General features: G+C 46.3%; 1 protein-coding gene across 16 annotated transcripts in view; it reads right to left on the bottom strand.

The window, feature by feature from the left end:
- Positions 1-17,164, bottom strand: part of KIF1A (kinesin family member 1A) — a 222,334-nt gene that overhangs the window by 14,216 nt on the left and 190,954 nt on the right. For all 16 annotated transcript variants that reach the window (XM_073360490.1, XM_073360493.1, XM_073360491.1 and 13 more), the window contains 2 exons: positions 3,785-3,899; positions 2,056-2,189 (listed from right to left, as the gene is read on the bottom strand). In XM_073360490.1, the coding sequence (XP_073216591.1) occupies positions 2,056-2,189; positions 3,785-3,899 (249 nt within the window). The remainder of the gene's footprint in view (positions 1-2,055; positions 2,190-3,784; positions 3,900-17,164) is intronic.

Below are 17,164 nucleotides of genomic sequence, written 5' to 3'. Positions count from 1 at the left end.
CCTCCTGCTCTCTAGCACGTTGCAACAAAGGGTTAGTAGTGCATTAAACACCCTCAAGTGATCTTTCTTCTCCCCCAGGGACATCCCTGGGAACCCTATGCCTGCCTTCCAGCTGATCTCCTTTACTATCCCACTCTCAGGTCAATGCCAGATGGACTAGTCTAGCTGAAAAGGACTGGACATTGGTCCCTTCAGAGCCCATCAGTAATGCCTCCGTGCTGGCTGAGTGGGTAGGTGGGCGTCATGAGGCACTTCCTCTTCCTTGCCAGCTTGAGAACAGCAATCCTAGAGCCCCAGCACACTGTGCCACTACTAGATAACCAGGTTAGCCCGCATCCTCCCATGGAACACAGTATCTGGATCCTGGGGCTGTTATAATGCACTGATTTCCGGACAAGGAAGGAAGGAAAGGAGAGAAAAATAATCATAGCCCATTCCAGAACCTCAGCGTTAGTCCCTGTTCTCATGTCCCGTCTGGCAGAGAACAGTGCACGTGAACATGCAACACTGCACAATCACCAGGGAACACAGGGCCTGATTCTTCATTACTTTGCACCTTGTGCAATCATTTGCCCCTATGCAGTGAGCGGAAGTCACCTCCAGATCAGAAAGGTAGCATTTCACACACACCCACTGTGCACAGATTTCACTGTCTACACAAGGTGTGAGGCCCTGGGGAACCAGCAGGGGTGAAAGTAACTGAGGCCACTTACCGGTACAGGGTGGGGCGGCTCTGGCCCCCAGAAGGGGTGGGGCCTCGGGTGGAAGGGGCGGGGCTGTGGGGGGTCAGCATCCCCCAGCTAGCCCTTCGAGTCTGGCTGGCCCGTGCTGCCCAGGGCTCCCGTGTTGATTTAAAGGGCCCAGGGCTCCCGTGTTGATTTAAAGGGCCCAGGGCTCCAGACGCCGCTGCTGCTACGTCCAGAGCCCCAGCCCCTTTTAAATCACAGGCCCCAGGGCAGCTGCTCCCTTTGCCCCACCCCCTGCCTGTCGGCGGCCGGGGGGCCAAAAGTGGCAGGAACGTTAAAGCGCTGCAGGGTCCTTTGTCGCGGCAGCGCTTTAATGTTGCTGCGCCCCCCACCGACAGGGGAAGCAAAAGGGGCAGGGACATTAAAGCACTGCTGTGGCAACGCTTTACTGTGGGCTGGGTATGGGCCGATGCGGGTTCTTACTCGTACACAGGACTGGCCCCTACCGGCTCCCTTTCACCCCGGGGAACCAGGTCCATGATTTCTAGCTGTGCCAGACAGACTATATTTCCTGCGATACCCTTACTATAGGACTGCACTTGATGCAGCTTGTTCAAGGCTATGTTACCAATCCAACCCCTCAGAACAGGCTATTCCATTTAGTTTTTTACAAACATAACAAAGCCCCCATCCCATGCTCTGGGTGCCCCAGCAGTTTCATTCCACAGTGCAATAGCATGATAGAACAGACCGCTCTTTCAACCCTAATACATACACACCAGCAAACAAAATAAAAGTCCTCCACAACAGACATCATAACTTTTCCAGCCCTGAATCCCGCCCACCTCAAGACATTTTTGCAAAAAGAAATTCTGTTTCAGTCAATAAATTTCAGGTTTTTGTCAAAAAACAACTTTTGTTTGGTATTTGGTATCAGTTTTAAACCAATACACCTTCTTGATAAAAATCTGAAAACTTTCAACAACAATGAACAAATCTTTTTCCTCAACCTTTTTTGCAAGAAAAAAAAAATCATTTCCTGGCCAGCTCTGGTTATCACGCCCCCTGCATGACTAACACAGAGCTCCTCTGGAAACAATTACATCAATAAATCAGGATCCTCTGATCAGGATCCTGCAGTGTGTGGAACTAGTTTATTCACTTTAGAGTGGTAAGGGCAGATAGAAGCCTAGTGGGATATTTAAAAGCTGCTAGGTGCCTAAATATCTTTGTGGATTTGGGCCTAAGTGCCTTGGGAAGGTTTGGGGTGACCAGCACTATGGACAGCTAAGACATTGTTAATAACCATTGCTAATTATTCTTCAGTGTCTTCCTTCCTCCTTTTGAAAAGGAAAGGAGATTCTTCTACCTCTCTGAGGCCCGCAGGCTCCCACTGCCAAAGAGATTGCGGATGGAGCGAGACGCTGGAAGTTTGGCATCTCTGGAGTAGAAGACCATGCAGAAATCTTTGGTGATCACAGCTGGCTGGGTGCAGTTCTCCATCTGCAGTAGGGTGGAGAAAAAGGATGAAGGGAGAATTATGGAGATGGCTCCTAATGAGGCTAACATCAGCTCCTCCCCATCAGTTTGAGTGAGGGATGACAGTGTCTGTAATGTTAGTAAAGACTGTGTCTGAGTGGTCCATATTCAGAGAGAAGATTGCACTGTGACTAGACAATAGTGATTCCAGGGCTTTATCATATGTCGTTTCCTAATGTACATGCCTCAAACTATGAGGCCAGCCATTCTAGAATGACTCAAGCATGCCCAGGGAAAGTGGATATCAACTGGATTATTTCTTTCCTGCTTTACTCTTGGGATTTCACAAAGGCCAAATTGCCGACTCTATAAAGAATATTCAGCAGAGGGTTGTGGGCTTGATTCTCCACTGGGCCAAGCCATTCTGCTCCCCTGGTCCTGGGCTTCTGCAAGACGATTTCCCCACCACTCTGATAAAAAGCTTTTGGAAGGGGAGGGCCAATCTTAGAGAAAATGCCTGTTCTCACAGTGTTAATAGCCTTGAGAAAAACTAGGCTTAAACCAAGCAAGGGCACTTTTGGGCACTGCCTTTTCAGGAACATGCTCAATGAATGTTAAGTAGCACCCTGCCTTTCCCCTGCTGCTGATTACAACCAGCCCATTCTTCTCTGTTACATGCAGTGACCTTCTTCTTTGTGTTCCTGACACCAGCTGTCTAGTTTTCAGCGTTTCTCCTTCCAGACGCTGCCCGGACTGATCTTTCCACGTACCCCCAAACTGCACTGTTTATTTTGTTTGTTAGCACTGGGCCCCATCCCACCAGGTGCGAAGCACCCTTGACTCGCACTGATCTTGGAGGAGACACTCTGCTCCGCACAGGACCACTCCTGCGGACAACAGTCGCCAAACAACTGAGGACCTGGCCCAATCCAACGGCCCTACCCCTATGACAGCACCCTGGCACTGGAAGACAATCGTCCATGACACTGCAGGGAACTTCTGAGCATCTGGAGGAGAACACAAGCTCAGAGAGATGGACACAGCTTGCAGAAACACCAAGTGCTGGACTGTCACCTGACAATGCAGCCTGAGGAAGGGCTTGTGTGTAGCTGCACTGCTCTACAAGCAGGGCATGACTCAGATTCTAACTTTCTCCCAAGCATTGGTTCTGGTGCACAGGCTGGCGGGCTGCTGTGTTAGTGGTGGCTGCACCCACTCCCTGCCCACCTGCACAGGGTGTGGAGTAGCAATCTGCATGGGCTTTGGCAACGAGCACCCATTACGCCCTGTTACTGCCAGAGGTATAGCAATATACCCAGCCGAGCCTGATGGTTCTAATTCTGCACTGCACTGATTTCAGTGGAGCTACCTTACTGTAAAACTGGCATGCTGGAGTGGGGACTCAGGCACTGCAGCTCTGGGTTATCTGGTAGTGTTAAAACTGTCTGCACATGAGGGATAGTGTACATTGCGCAAACATCTTGAGTTACTTTGAAGAACTTGAGTAGCTCATGCAAGGGGCTGGAGTAGAGGGGAGGTGGAAGAACCTTGCTCTCACAGATCATATTGCCTACTCTGTGCACTGATGGGCAGGTTAAAGAATACAGGAAGGTTCTTGCCTCAATGTAAGCGGACAGGGTAATGAAGATTTTCTCTCTGTAAGGGGTGACTCGGTTCAACAGCAGGGAGTTATGCATGGAGCTGTCCCACGCTGCTTCAAACTGGTAAAACGTCCTGGAAGGAAACAGCAGAGGGCTGGTAAAAACACAACTACACCTTAAGTTAGAGCTGCAGAAACATGTAACATGCACACACGTAACCACATTTGTGACAGATGAGCAGCCATTCTGGAATTCTCAGGTTCAACTCTCAGGAGGGGCAGGCTGAGGAGAAAACACATGTTCCCCCCCACTTGCTCTGAAAGATATTGTAACATTTCCATAAGAAAGCTTCAATTGAGGGATCTGCATTACAAATATGAGGAAGAATCTTCTGTGTTGATTGCAATTGGACAGAAAAGGTTTGAAAGCAGTGGGATGCAGCCTATTGGCAATACTATGGAAATGGGAGGAGTGCAAGAAAGAGGTGGAGGGAGAGCAAGAGAAGGACAGAAAGAAAGCTAGAGGAGATGGAGAAAAGGAAATAGCTGTATCAGCACCAGGTACTGCCTCTAGTCAAAGAAATGTGCAGCACTTCAGGGCCACATCTCTGCAGTCAAATAGGCTTCCTTCCATGTGAAGGAAGACTGACTTTTCTGTGAGCATGGTCAGAACGGAAGAGAGTGAGGATGCTTAGCGGAGTGATTGCTGTCGTCTCTCTCAGGCACTTTACGCTCTCAGTGATTTTTTTACCTTTTACCTGACACCAAAACAGACCACTTCCCTCCAAGGTTAAGCTGTGAGCTCAAAATGTCCATCAAAGCTCGGCAGAGTTAATTCCTTCCTACTGTTCATCTCTGGCACAAAGCCACAGACTCTGAGCCAGCTGAGCATTTGTCTAAACAAGTTCAACTCCAGTGAACTCCATAGTGCCAAGGTGAATTTGACCCTCCATGTTCATTGTCCCCTTGCTCCCCTCATTTAATGTCTGTGCTAAATTAAGAGGGCTGAAAGAGGAATTTAATATCCATGGCCCCAAAGCATTTAAACATTGGCTTAACTTAAAGTATTGCTTAAGTGGCTTTGAAGTCAAAGGGATGTAAGCATGTGCCTAACATTAAGCATGTTTCCATGCTTTGCTGAACAGACATGGATTTCTGAATCAGGGCCCAGGCTCATTCTTTCTAAACACCTACACTCTGGCCACCAACACATCCACTCATTGTCCCTTTCTCCTGTGAAATTAGGCTCATTCTTTCTAGACACCTACACTCTGGCCACCAACACATCCACTCATTGTCCTTTCTCCTGTGAAATTAGCTGCACTGATCTCAAGAAGTAAATATGTGCATATATTGGAATATAGAGCTGGGCTTTTGGGAAGTTTGCCTGCCAAATTAATGCAGTTTTGGGAGAGACAAGCTGGTACCATAAAAGATATCAATCCTGCCCACAGGTAATCGGAACTGGTCGTATCTGTGCTCTGCTGCACTTCCTGGAAATACCACTTCTAGAGACAGGACTTCCATGAAGGACATCACAGCCTGACACTTCAGCACTGTCAGGTGATGGGAACTCTCTTCTTGCCCTATCATTTTTAGGGTCAATATTTTCTGGCTGGAACAAATTAAGCTCAGGTCCCAAAATCCCTGACCTGTCTTGGGTCATTAGATCAGCCCACTATGCTGACAGTCTCTTTGTTGAGCCCATCTGACTCTCAGCTCTAGTGTTTAGGGTTTACCTTCCAGCATACTGAAGACTACTTTTGAAAGTCACATTCAGAAGCCAATCAAAGATGACATCTACTCAGGACTCCCCCTAATTTCCGTTTGAGCATACTCAAGAAAACATGGTTCAAAACCATTTCCACACAGACATTCCACCATCACAGCTCACCAACACTCTGTATCAACATAGTCAAACATCTCTTTAACAAGATCCCAGGACTGTTCTTAGAAAACGATGCGTTGGATTGGATCCCACTCTGGGGAGCAAGGAGAGACTCTTGTTAAAGCACAATTGACCATGTTTGTTGATACACTGTTATCTCATTTTAAACACCACATTGTAAATAACATGAGATAATTGTTCTGGAACATGTCGCAAACACTGAAACTAAATGAGAAAGACCAGCACCACTGTTAGAAACAAGTCACTGGAGGACAGGTAACTCCAAAGGGAAGGATATAAGATAAGAAAAGGAGGATTATAAGAAAAAGGAGCAAAAAGCAGAGGAACAAGTCAGAGAAGAAAGAGAGAAAAGCAGAAGGGAATAGACCGAGCAAGTACGGGTGAGAAAAGTGAGAATTACCTAGTGTAATTTCCCAGTGAAATGCTGTAAGTGGAAGGCAACCCAGGACAAGCACACAACATACAACCACACAAAGAAATTAAAACGTTAGAAAGCATTGTTGATATGGGGTCTGGTAACAAGCTAACTCCACAGCTCCAGGGTGTGTGGGTAGGTGTGGAGAGGTGGCAGTCAGAGCTAATTGTAAGTTTCAGAGTAACAGCCGTGTTAGTCTGTATTCGCAAAAAGAAAAGGAGTACTTGTGGCACCTTAGAGACTAACCAATTTATTAGAGCATAAGCTTTCGTGAGCTACAGCTCACTTCCTCAGATGCATCTGAGGAAGTGAGCTGTAGCTCACGAAAGCTTATGCTCTAATAAATTGGTTAGTCTCTAAGGTGCCACAAGTACTCCTTTTCTAATTGTAAGTTTGCTGCTGGTGGAGAACCAGGAAGGAAACAAAGATCACATTCTCTCTCCATCCTCGTTGTGGTGATATAACAGGACGAACCCTGGGCCAGACAGTTTCACAGAACCCTGGATATGTAAAGGATTTCCACACCCACCCTGCCCACAATAGGGGAATTTAGATTCTGTTCATTCAGTTAATGGGCTTTCCTGCCCTGCTGTATCAATGGATCTCTGCCCTTGCCCGCAGAGAACAGCCTCTTTTGTAACAAAAGAGGAACCCATTGTCCATGCTACTTGGGGCATGGACTACAAAACCTGCTGAAACTAGGTTCCATTGCCCCTCATGCGGTCAGAGATGGGAGAAGTTTTAGCATGCATGTTCACTAATACCACAACAGCCTTTCAGCTCCCTTCCAAGAAAGATGCCATTAAGCGTGCATCATTTCTATCATGCTGGTGGACAACTGATGTTATTAATGTCAATGATGCACCATCTCAGAGAGCCACAGACACAGCATGCTGTGTGGTTGAGAACTTGGGACTAAATATGCACCTTTTAAATGTAAGAGCAAAGAGTGAGCAGTGCAGATCTTGTGGACCCTCAGCATATACCTGCTTCTGTGAGTGCTCTTTTATCTGGATGCCCCAAGAGAGCCATTTGTTTTGAGAGCTCCTTCCCACACATTAGACCAAAAATCAACTTCAGCCCTATTTCCTCTGGAGAGGGGAAGGGTACCCTGTTTCCAGTCATTCAAATTCAGAGTTTCTGCCAATGTACTTTGATCCTGAGCTGCAATTCCCCTGCTGTTCCAGTCCGGGGCCTCTCTTGAGTAGGGTCTCCCAATCCCAACAAACTGCATCGAATAGTCAGGTGGTTTTGCAGTATATCAAAATGAGGAGTGGGTGAGGCCACCACACCCCCTTTTCATTTGTCAGCTGATCCAAAATTTGCATTCTGGTCCCCAGACTAGTGAATTAGCCCAATGCACTGTGTAAGTTCTGTCATTGTTCATTCATGCATGCATGCTTTCAATCCTGAAGCCAACAGCTTTTTCATATTGCAGAATGAAGCTAAGGATAACTTGCAGCAGACTGAGCAAACGGTTAGTTCCAGCAAAGAGAACAGGGGACTCTAGTGCAAATTGTTTTTAAAAGTAAATACTGTATATACTAGTAAATACTGTAGATACTGCTCTAGACTGTTCTCAATGGTAGCAGATGACAGAACGAGGAGTAATGGTCTCAAGTTGCGGGGGGGGAGGTTTAGATTGGATATTAGGAAAAACTTTTTCACTAAGAGGGTGGTGAAACACTGGAATGCGTTACCTAGGGAGGTGGTAGAATCTCCTTCCTTAGAGGTTTTTAAGGTCAGGCTTGACAAAGCCCTGGCTGGGATGATTTAACTGGGAATTGGTCCTGCTTTGAGCAGGGGGTTGGACTAGATGACCTTCTGGGGTCCCTTCCAACCCTGATATTCTATGATTCTATGATTCTATGATTTTGCAATGTGCTTCCCTAAAGAAACCAAACCAAACTAGTCAAATGTTGTAAAGCACAAACCATGTCCCTTCTTCTCCCCTCCTCCCACCCCGCCCCCAAACTGGAAAGATATTCTGATGTGCCTGCTCTGGTATGATCCCACATGTTTGGGCCTGAGGTGCAGTTGTGGGGTAGGATTTAAATGCTTTCCCATAGCATGTGTTGAATTCCACCACAAGAGTCTGTTGCAAACCCCTTTGCAAAGACCTGAGAACCAGAAAGAGATGGCATGTCCCACCCATGCTCTGGTTTGGTGGCACAAAGGTGCTGTAAGATAGGCTTACCCAGCCAGCTGAGCATCCCCAGGGTGGGAAATCCCTGGGGGGCTAAAGCTATGTTGCCACTACACTAGCCACTCCCATAGCCCTCACTGCAGGGGATGTTGCCAGTGAGGGGCCTAGCCAGAGCATTCAGGAAAGGCCTGGCTGGCATAATGACACCCTGGAGGCCAAACTGTGGGTGGAAAGCCACCTTTGCCCCCCATGACCCTGGCAATGGGTCCTGCCCTGAGTACAGGGCTTGAGCAGACCAGACAATAATACTGAATTAGCCAAACAAAATATTGTGGGCCTGATTTTGATGTTAGTTTCATCAGTGTAAATCGGAAAACTGAATTCAGTGGCACGGCACTGAGGTAAATGAGATCACAGTCAGGCCCAATATTTGAAAAACTTAGAGTTGCAAATGCACAATGGCCATGTGACTTGTCTGTAATTAAAGAAGAATTTGCTTAGTAAAAAATATGAGCTGCATAGTAATTACCTTGGAAGCGAATGCACGTTGATTTATGAGACAGAAATCATCATGTCCTGTATTTAACAAGTAATGCAAAGCTCCACAAATGCCATGAAAAGCAAGAGCACTTGCATAATACAAACCCTGCTAGATTTTCAAAGTAGAGTTAAAAACAAAACCTAAATCTAAACCCTAGTGGAATAAAGTCTTCCCTTTCTCCACTAAAAAGAATGATGGCAGAGTTTCATTTCTAATTTAAAACTTGATTCTGCAACACTTTACTCATCAAAGGAAATCAGTCTCTAGTAGTTAGGAATACTCTAGATTCGGCGTTGGGGTTTTTTATGCCATTGAGAATTTGCTCTCAGTCCCTGTATTGGCTTCCACAGATTTCTTCCTAATGTTACTCCTGCCATAAATGGGTAACTGCAAAATAAAGAATCAGACCAAAGACTAAGGATTCAGTAAAAGGAATCTCAGGTATCTAGTCCATTACTCCTTTTCACAAATCTAGCCTAGGGGTAGGAAAAACACTCCAAAATAAAGTTCCCAGGCTTCTGGTGCCCTTTACTCTGCCTCTGATGGCTAAAGAGTTAATTCACCAAAGGCCAAAGCCCATTGAAATCAAGAGAAAAGCTCCCACCGACTTCAACAAGTTTTGGATCAGGTCCTTAGTGCTTAAATTCACTGCCCAAAACCTTTGTTGACGCAGAGTTACGGTTGAAAAGCAGTGCCTCGTACCCTTCCAGAACAGCAAGGTTATATTCTTAGTTCCCTGCACAGCTGGCAATTCAGAGTTAAAGTGCAAACCAGCCCCACCCCCCAACCTTAACTCTGCCCTCATTGAGGGATGCCCCAGTCTGCCCCTATCACATAGGACAGCCTCTATCTTTCCAGGAGATACGGAGCACTGTGGGGACACTGGGAGAAACTGTCAGACCATATCCTCACTAAGGCAAAATAATAATGTAGGTCAGGCTTAGTGAGCACCAGCTGGCTAAGCCTGGCCTGAACCATTTCACCTGCTCTGTACACACCACCCCATAGCTGCCAGATGTCACCACGCTTGATCCTTGTCTTAAGGAGTCCCTCTGGAATATCATCTGTGTGACACTACATCCCATATTTGTCATGGTATATTATATAATTATGGCATAATTATGATGCATTTTGTACAAGATGGGTCACATAAGGTGTCATTGGAAAAGTTATGATTTGATGAATATGATTATCCTATTTGCATGTATCATTTTTGTATTTGAAGGTATGAATATTGACTGTGTATCAGGTATTTCCAGAGTAAGCACATTTGAGAACACCCACAGCAAGCCTTTCAGGTACAACAATGAAGAAAGTAAACAGTGCTAATAGCCCATCAGCAAAGACAATGGACCATGGAAGAGCTTAGCCTTCCTAAGAACGCTCCAACCAGCGTGTAAGTAATGGCTGCTATGACTCAGCAGGGCATGCAAGGGCATGTGATCAGACCACGTGACACTGAACTCCATTTTGATACCTGTATTTTTTTTCAGAAGCTGGTCTGGGAACTGAGTTTGGAACAAAGAGTTCCTGCCATATGATAAAGCTATATAAGGTGGGGTGAGACATCATCTAGTGGCCTCACTCCCCACACAAGAGAACTGGAAACACTCGAGGAAAAAAGACTGACTTGGGGAGAAGTGCTGGTACCAGGCTAAAAGGATTTCTAGCCTGTATATGGAAACCTGGTGAACTGCTTGTATCATCAGCCAGGGTGAGAAATTGCTAATTCATATCCAATCTATCTATTATGTTAGGCTTAGTTTGCGTTTTGTTTATTTGCTTTGATAGGTTTGCTATCATTTAAAATCTATCTTTTGTAATTAACGAACTTGGGGTGTTTTTCTTTATCTAAACCAGAGAGCCTTTGAGTGAAGTGTCTGGGGAAAAAATCTCAGCTTGGTTAACACAGGCTTGTTGCATATCCTTCCCACATCGAGCGGAAGGTGAACTTTTATTAAGGAGCTTACATTGTACAGATCCCTGTATGATGGTATAATTTTGGGTTTATAGCCCCGCATGGGTGCAAGGCAGGGGGAACTGGGAAGTTGGCTTGTCCTTGAGTGGCTTAGGGAAAGTACTACAGTAACTCAGTTGGTGTGTGGCGCCACCTGCTGTCGTGTGGGTGATAGCAGGGTCTGGTGAGGCTGGCTTTGTCTCCAACCAAGCAGTGTGAAAAAAGGGCCAGCCCAACTCGGTGGTTAGAGGGGTGCAGCACTGGTCTGACCCGGTGCTCTGTGCTGCGTGGCGCGGCTGCCTGTCCTGGTGCAGCCGCACCACCAGCCACTGGTGCTCCAGGCAGGGCGGTAAGGGGGCAGGGAGTGGTGGGGGGTAGATAGAGGGTAGGCGAGTTTGGGGGGTGGTCAGGGGCGTGGATAGGGGTTGGGGTGGTCAGAGGGTGGGGAATGGGGGGGTTGAATGGGGACAGGGGTCCCTGGGGGCAGTCAGGAAGGAGAGGAGAGATTGGATAGGGCAGCAGGGGGTGGGGGGGTGGATGGGGCAGGGGTCCCGCGGGCCAGTCAGGAAGGGGGGGTTGAATGGGGTGGTGGTGGACAGTTTGGGGCGGGGGGAACGGGGGCGGTCAGAGGACCAAGAGCGGGGGTGGGGAGGTGGATGGGCCAGGGAACGGGGCGGTTGGATGGGGCAGGAGTCCTGGGGGGGCTGTCAGGGGGCGAGAAGCAGGAGGGTTTGGATAGGGGGCAGGGGCTGGGCCATGCCTGGCTGGTTGGGGAGGCACAGCCTCCCCTAACCAGCCCTCAATAGAATTTCAGAAACCCGATGCAGCCCTCAGGTGAAAAAGTTTGCCCGCTCCTGATCTGGACAGTAGAGCAGGAAATGAAAATACAAGCACTCTCCTGTATCTGCTGTCCTGAATCTCTGATGTATAAGAAGTCTAATCACCTCCTGAAGTCAATGAGAGACTTTGTGTTCATTTCAAACGGCACTGAGAAGGTCCTAAAGCAGCTGTTTATCTAAGAGACACAGGCAAAGACAAATTCAGGTGCGCATCAAATCCCCAACCATCCCACGTGCGGGGGCTAGAAGAATGGCCAGTACTCCCTGCTCAGGTAATGCAACTTTCTTCCCTTCTTTCAATGCTTTAGATTTCGGGATTCACTCCTGGACTGTACCACTGTATAGGAAGAATAGCTCTCCTCTCCTCCCGGGTGTGCTGAGAGGCAAAGCTCTATTAGCCCTTGTCACAGTGGAATCAATTAGGAAGAAGACAATACTTCTTGGGGGGAAGTATTCACCCTGTGGAATTCTATTACAGGAACTCATCAGAACCATTTTTAAAGTCTTATCTGGTTATGTCAGCAAGAACAAGGCAATGCAGAGATTCTCTAGTGCAACCACAGTCTATTTGGCTTGATGCAGGAATCAATGGGTGAAGTTCTACACTCTGCATGTTAGAGATGATCAGCAAAAAGAAAAGGAGGACTTGTGGCACCTTAGAGACTAAAGCCTTTTAGTCTCTAAGGTGCCACAAGTCCTCCTTTTCTTTTTGTGGATACAGACTAACATGGCTGCTACTCTGAAACCAGAGATGATCAGAAAATCTAAAGCCCTAAAATGGATGCTCTATGCACATAAGCGTCAACACTGGTCAGGTGAGTCGGTGTGACCATTACAAGCTGACCACCCGCTTGGGAAGGAATATTTCTTCCTATGAGAACTGCTAAAATAAATTTTCCATTCTCTGAAGCATGAGGTCAGTGCCAGGCACTGCCAGCAGCTAATTACCAGGTGACATGAACCAGTGGTTACTGCTGGGATGGTGAGTCCTTTGTTACAGCGTTCCCCCTCCCCATCTCCTCTCCTCAGGTTATTCTGTTGTCTGTACGCCAGCAGCTTGGGCACAGGAGAAGAAGGCTGGGATTTTCAAAAGGAGCTGGGTGCCTAACTCCTTTAGGCTCCTTCAAAAATACCAAAATGGCTGCCTCCTTCCTCCAGGCCTAGGAGGCTGCAATGGAACTACTCTGAATGTGATGGGTTAGTGTGTTACAATCAACCATTGACAAGGAGAGGATGTTAATATCCCTGTTATGGTCTGTACCCTTATGTTTACCCCTTTTACAAGACTATGATAAGTTTTGTACAAAGTATGCCTTCTGAGGTATCATTTGAAAACTCATAATTTGCTGATCATTATAGTCCTGGTAAATGTGTGTGGCAACATTGTATGTAAAGTTATAAAATTCTGTGGTACGATATTGCTGAGACATGCTCCAAGTTTAGAAAAGCAGGCACAAACCAGTTCCTCAGAGACAAAATCCAAACTGACGCCTCTGTCACGTGTTAATAAAATCAAATGGACTATCACCTGGTTAAGCGGCCATTCTTTGGTAGGTAAAAAGGTGTGAGCAAGAAATCTACATTTTGGCAAAGAAACAGTTGGAGAGTCCTATCCCCACAGACTTGCTGTCTCTTGAACCTCAGTTGGAGATGATTCTCAAAGAAAAATAAAAGTATAAAGAATGGGGAACAGAAGCCCAAATCATCTCTCCCTTCATTGCTACTGTCATAAATATCAAGGGAAGGGTAAACACCTTTCTGTATACTGTGCTATAAAATCCCTCCTGGCCAGAGGCAAAATCCTTTCATCTGTAAAGGGTTAAGAAGCTAAGGTAACCCCGCTGGCACCTGACCCAAAATGGCCAATGAGGGGACAAGATTCTTTCAAATTTGGGGGTGGTGGGGGGAGAACAAAGGGTTTGGTCTGTCTGTGTGATAATTTTGCTGGGAACAGATCAGGAATACAGCCTTACAACTCCTGTAAAGTTAGTAAGTAATCTAGCTAGAAAATGCGTTAGATTTTCTTTTCTTTAATGGCTTGTAAAATAAGCTGTGCTGGAGGGAATGTATATTCCTGTTTTTGTGTCTTTTTATAACTTAAGGTTTTGCCCAGAGGGATTCTCTATGTTTTGAATCTGATTACCCTGTAAGGTATTTACCATCCTGATTTTACAGAGATGATTCTTTTACCTTTTCTTTAATTAAAATTCTTCTTTTAAGAACCTGATTGCTTTTTCATTGTTCTTAAGATCCAAGGGTTTGGGTCTGTGTTCACCTGTACCAATTGGTGAGGATATTATTATTAAGCCTTCCCCAGGAAAGGATCTGTAGGGCTTGACAGGATATTTTGGGGGAAGACGTCTCCAAGTGGTCTTTCCCTGTTCTTTGTTTATAACAGTTGGTGGTGGCAGCATACTGTTCAAGGACAAAGGCAAAGTTTGTACCTTGGGGAAGTTTTAAATCTAAGCTGGTAAGAATAAGCTTAGGGGGTCTTTCATGCAGGTCCCCACATCTGTACCCTAGAGTTCAGAGTGGGGAAGGAACCTTGACAGCTACTCACGGCCATCAACACACACTTGAAAGACAAAGGAAGCATCATTAGACTGTGGAGAGATGCTTCTGAAAGGAGTTCAGTGAGTAAGACTGCAGGAGCATATGGTGAGAAATTAGTGCTTTGAATTAACTTAACAAGCTAAATTAGGTGTTTGTTGTGTTTTACCTTTTATTTCCTTGTAACTAATTCTGACTTTTATGCTTCATTATTTGTAATCACTTAAAATCTATCCTTCTGTACTTAATAAACTTGTTTTAGTGTTTTATCTACACCAGTGTGCTTGGACTGAAGTGTCTGGGAAAGTTAACAGGATTTGTGCATATCATTTTCTAATAATAAATGACAGACTTTATATGAGCTTGTGTTGTCTAGGAGGGTGCTGGGCAGCACAAGATGCACATTTCTGCGGGAAAGTCTGGGAATGAGAATTTGCTGGTGTTACCCTGCACTGTAATTCAAGAGTGGCTGTCTACATCACTCACACAGTAAAACTGGGAGTGATTTACATGCTGGGGGCTCTGTGTGAGCAGACCAGAAGTCGTTACTCACAGTGAAGCAATGTAAAAGGCACCCCAGGCTAGAGAATTGAGGGGACACAGCTGTTCAACAGTCCAGACTGTACCCTGGGTAATGTCACAATCCCATCCTCCCATGGCTACTAACTTGCAATTGTCTTTTGATACGTAACAAAATGAGAAGTTTGTTGTGTTGTTTTAGTCATGCTGGTCCCAGCATATGATTGAGACAAGATACACGAAGTAATATCTTTTCTTGGACCAACTTCTGTTGGTGGAAGGTACAAGCTTCCAACCGTCACAGAACTCTTCAGGGACTTTTACCTTCCACCAACAGAAGTTGGTCCAAGAAAAGATATTACTTCACCCACCTTGTCTCTCTCAACATGGGAAGCGTGAGACAGAGCAAGAAGGTCAATCAAGGGTCCCTTCTCCACAATTTTTTGGCTTTTTATAGTCTCATATCTCCTCTTTGCCTCTTCCTACTTTTTGTTGCCTGCCTCTGTATTTCCAGCACTCCCATCGCAATGGTGTATATATAGCATCTACACATATCATCTATATATCCCCCGCAGTCTCCCCTGTGCACCTATTTCCCTATAGCCTCTCCTCTGCCTCAACATCTCTGCTTTTCCTCCTCCCCTCCCCACAAGTGAGCAGTTTATTAATGATATTGACAGGCACCAGTTGCCCTTTGCTGGCTGGTGCCCATTAGTTATGGAACTGGGAACTTTTCTTTATTCTTTTTCTTTAAACAAAAAGAAATTACATGCAAAAAAACCCCCAAATTATCTGACAATTATGCACAGTTGAGCATTCAAAAGTTAAGAGAACTACGGCTGAACATACCTTAGCACTGCTTCTTGTGTGTATGCATGTACAGGGGGCCATATTCCCAACTGGTATAAATTGGCACAACTCCATTGACTTCAATGGGCCAGATATCCATTGGTGCAAACTGGCCAGCTCCACTGAAGTCAATTCAATAGTAAAACTATTACATAGTAATAAGACAACCCCAGTTTCTCTGCAGCCTGCCATCGTATCAAGATTTGACTCTGAGAAGAGAGTGCATTAACTTACAGTTCCAAACACTTTTCCCTGGTAATGTCCAAAGAACAAGGGGCCAGCTCTTCAGCTGGTGTAAACCTGCAATGGAGTCATGCTCTCTACACCAGCTGAGGATCTGGCCAGTTATCTCCCTTCAGCACTCAGAGGGTCAGACCAGATGATCATAATAATCCTTTCTGACCCTAAAAACCTTGGGGCCTGATTTTCAACTATGCCAAGGTCCCGTTATACTAATCTGGCAATGGAAAAGGGCCTTAAAATGGGTGTTCACTTTGAGGCCCCATTAAATTTGCAGAGGGATGTTAAGGGGCCTTAGCAAAACTGAGAATTCAAGCCAGTGAATATGAGACTCCACGGAGGTTTCTTTGGTGGAAATTCTGTCAAGCAGGCCAGAGAATAACAAGCTTGGGTGAAATCCTGCCTCACTGGAGTTAATGGCAAAACTCTCACCAACTTCAGTGGAGCCAGGTTTTCACCTGTTATGTCCCTTCCTTCTACATGCAGCTTGTACTTTGCTCCCAAACTCAGCTACGTTGCTTCCATTTCTCTCCTCTTTCTATCTTTCATACAGTATCTTTTCCAAAGTGTCCTTCCCATCCATACACTGCAGTCCAGCCTCTCACGCAGCCTGGGTCAGCTCCCAGCTCCCCAAAATGCTCCTGGGCCCAAGTTGGGAGAGGGTACAAGAGGGGGAAGGATGGTCTTTGCCAAATGTCACAAAGTTACAACAGCAGCAAAATTGAAGGAAAAGCCAGCCAGAGGAACAGAGGCTAACGAGAGAGCGATCCAAAACAAACAGGGAAGCCCAAGGGACAGAAACATAACGAAAGAGCAGCCCAAAGATGTGGAAGAGAAAGGGAAACCAGTGGATGGAGTGTCTGGAAATTAAAATGCTGTCTCTGAGGGGGAGGAAGAGTGCCAAGGAGGGGAGAGGAAGTGAAGAAAAAACCCCAAGGGAAACAAATACTACCTAGGCATATCCGAATCAAGAAACTGCCTGCAAAAACACAAAACAATCACATGGTTAGTGCGGGTTCAAATGGACAGCAGCAGCATTGTAAGGAAGTGATTCAGAAGCCTGATGCCTTCACACAGCCCCCACTGCCCTTCCTTGCCTCATGTAGGGTGGCAGGGTTACAGCCAAGGGGCCAGACACCTTACAGGCACGCGTGGATGTGTGAGCAGCGTGCTGAGGGGCAATGGCCGTGGCCTGGGGAGTAGTAAAGAGAAAGAGACCAGATCCTGGTCCTGACGGTGGTGACAGAGTGCGAACAAGAAACATCCTTATCTCGTCTGGCTAGGGTGAGGAGCAGGAGTGACAATCCTAGCTGCAGGGGCTATGTGCAGATGGAAACCTAAAGCATGCCTGAGCCTGTGGGGGAAGAGTCTGGGGCTGCTGGCGCTTACAGGCTAAAGCCAATTCCTTGAGGGCCTAGCTAACACCTCCACAGT

Source organism: Lepidochelys kempii, chromosome 9 (genome assembly GCF_965140265.1).
Source record: "Lepidochelys kempii isolate rLepKem1 chromosome 9, rLepKem1.hap2, whole genome shotgun sequence".
In the NCBI taxonomy this organism is placed as follows: Eukaryota; Metazoa; Chordata; order Testudines; family Cheloniidae; genus Lepidochelys; species Lepidochelys kempii.
This window is presented reverse-complemented; position numbering and strand designations above follow the sequence as displayed.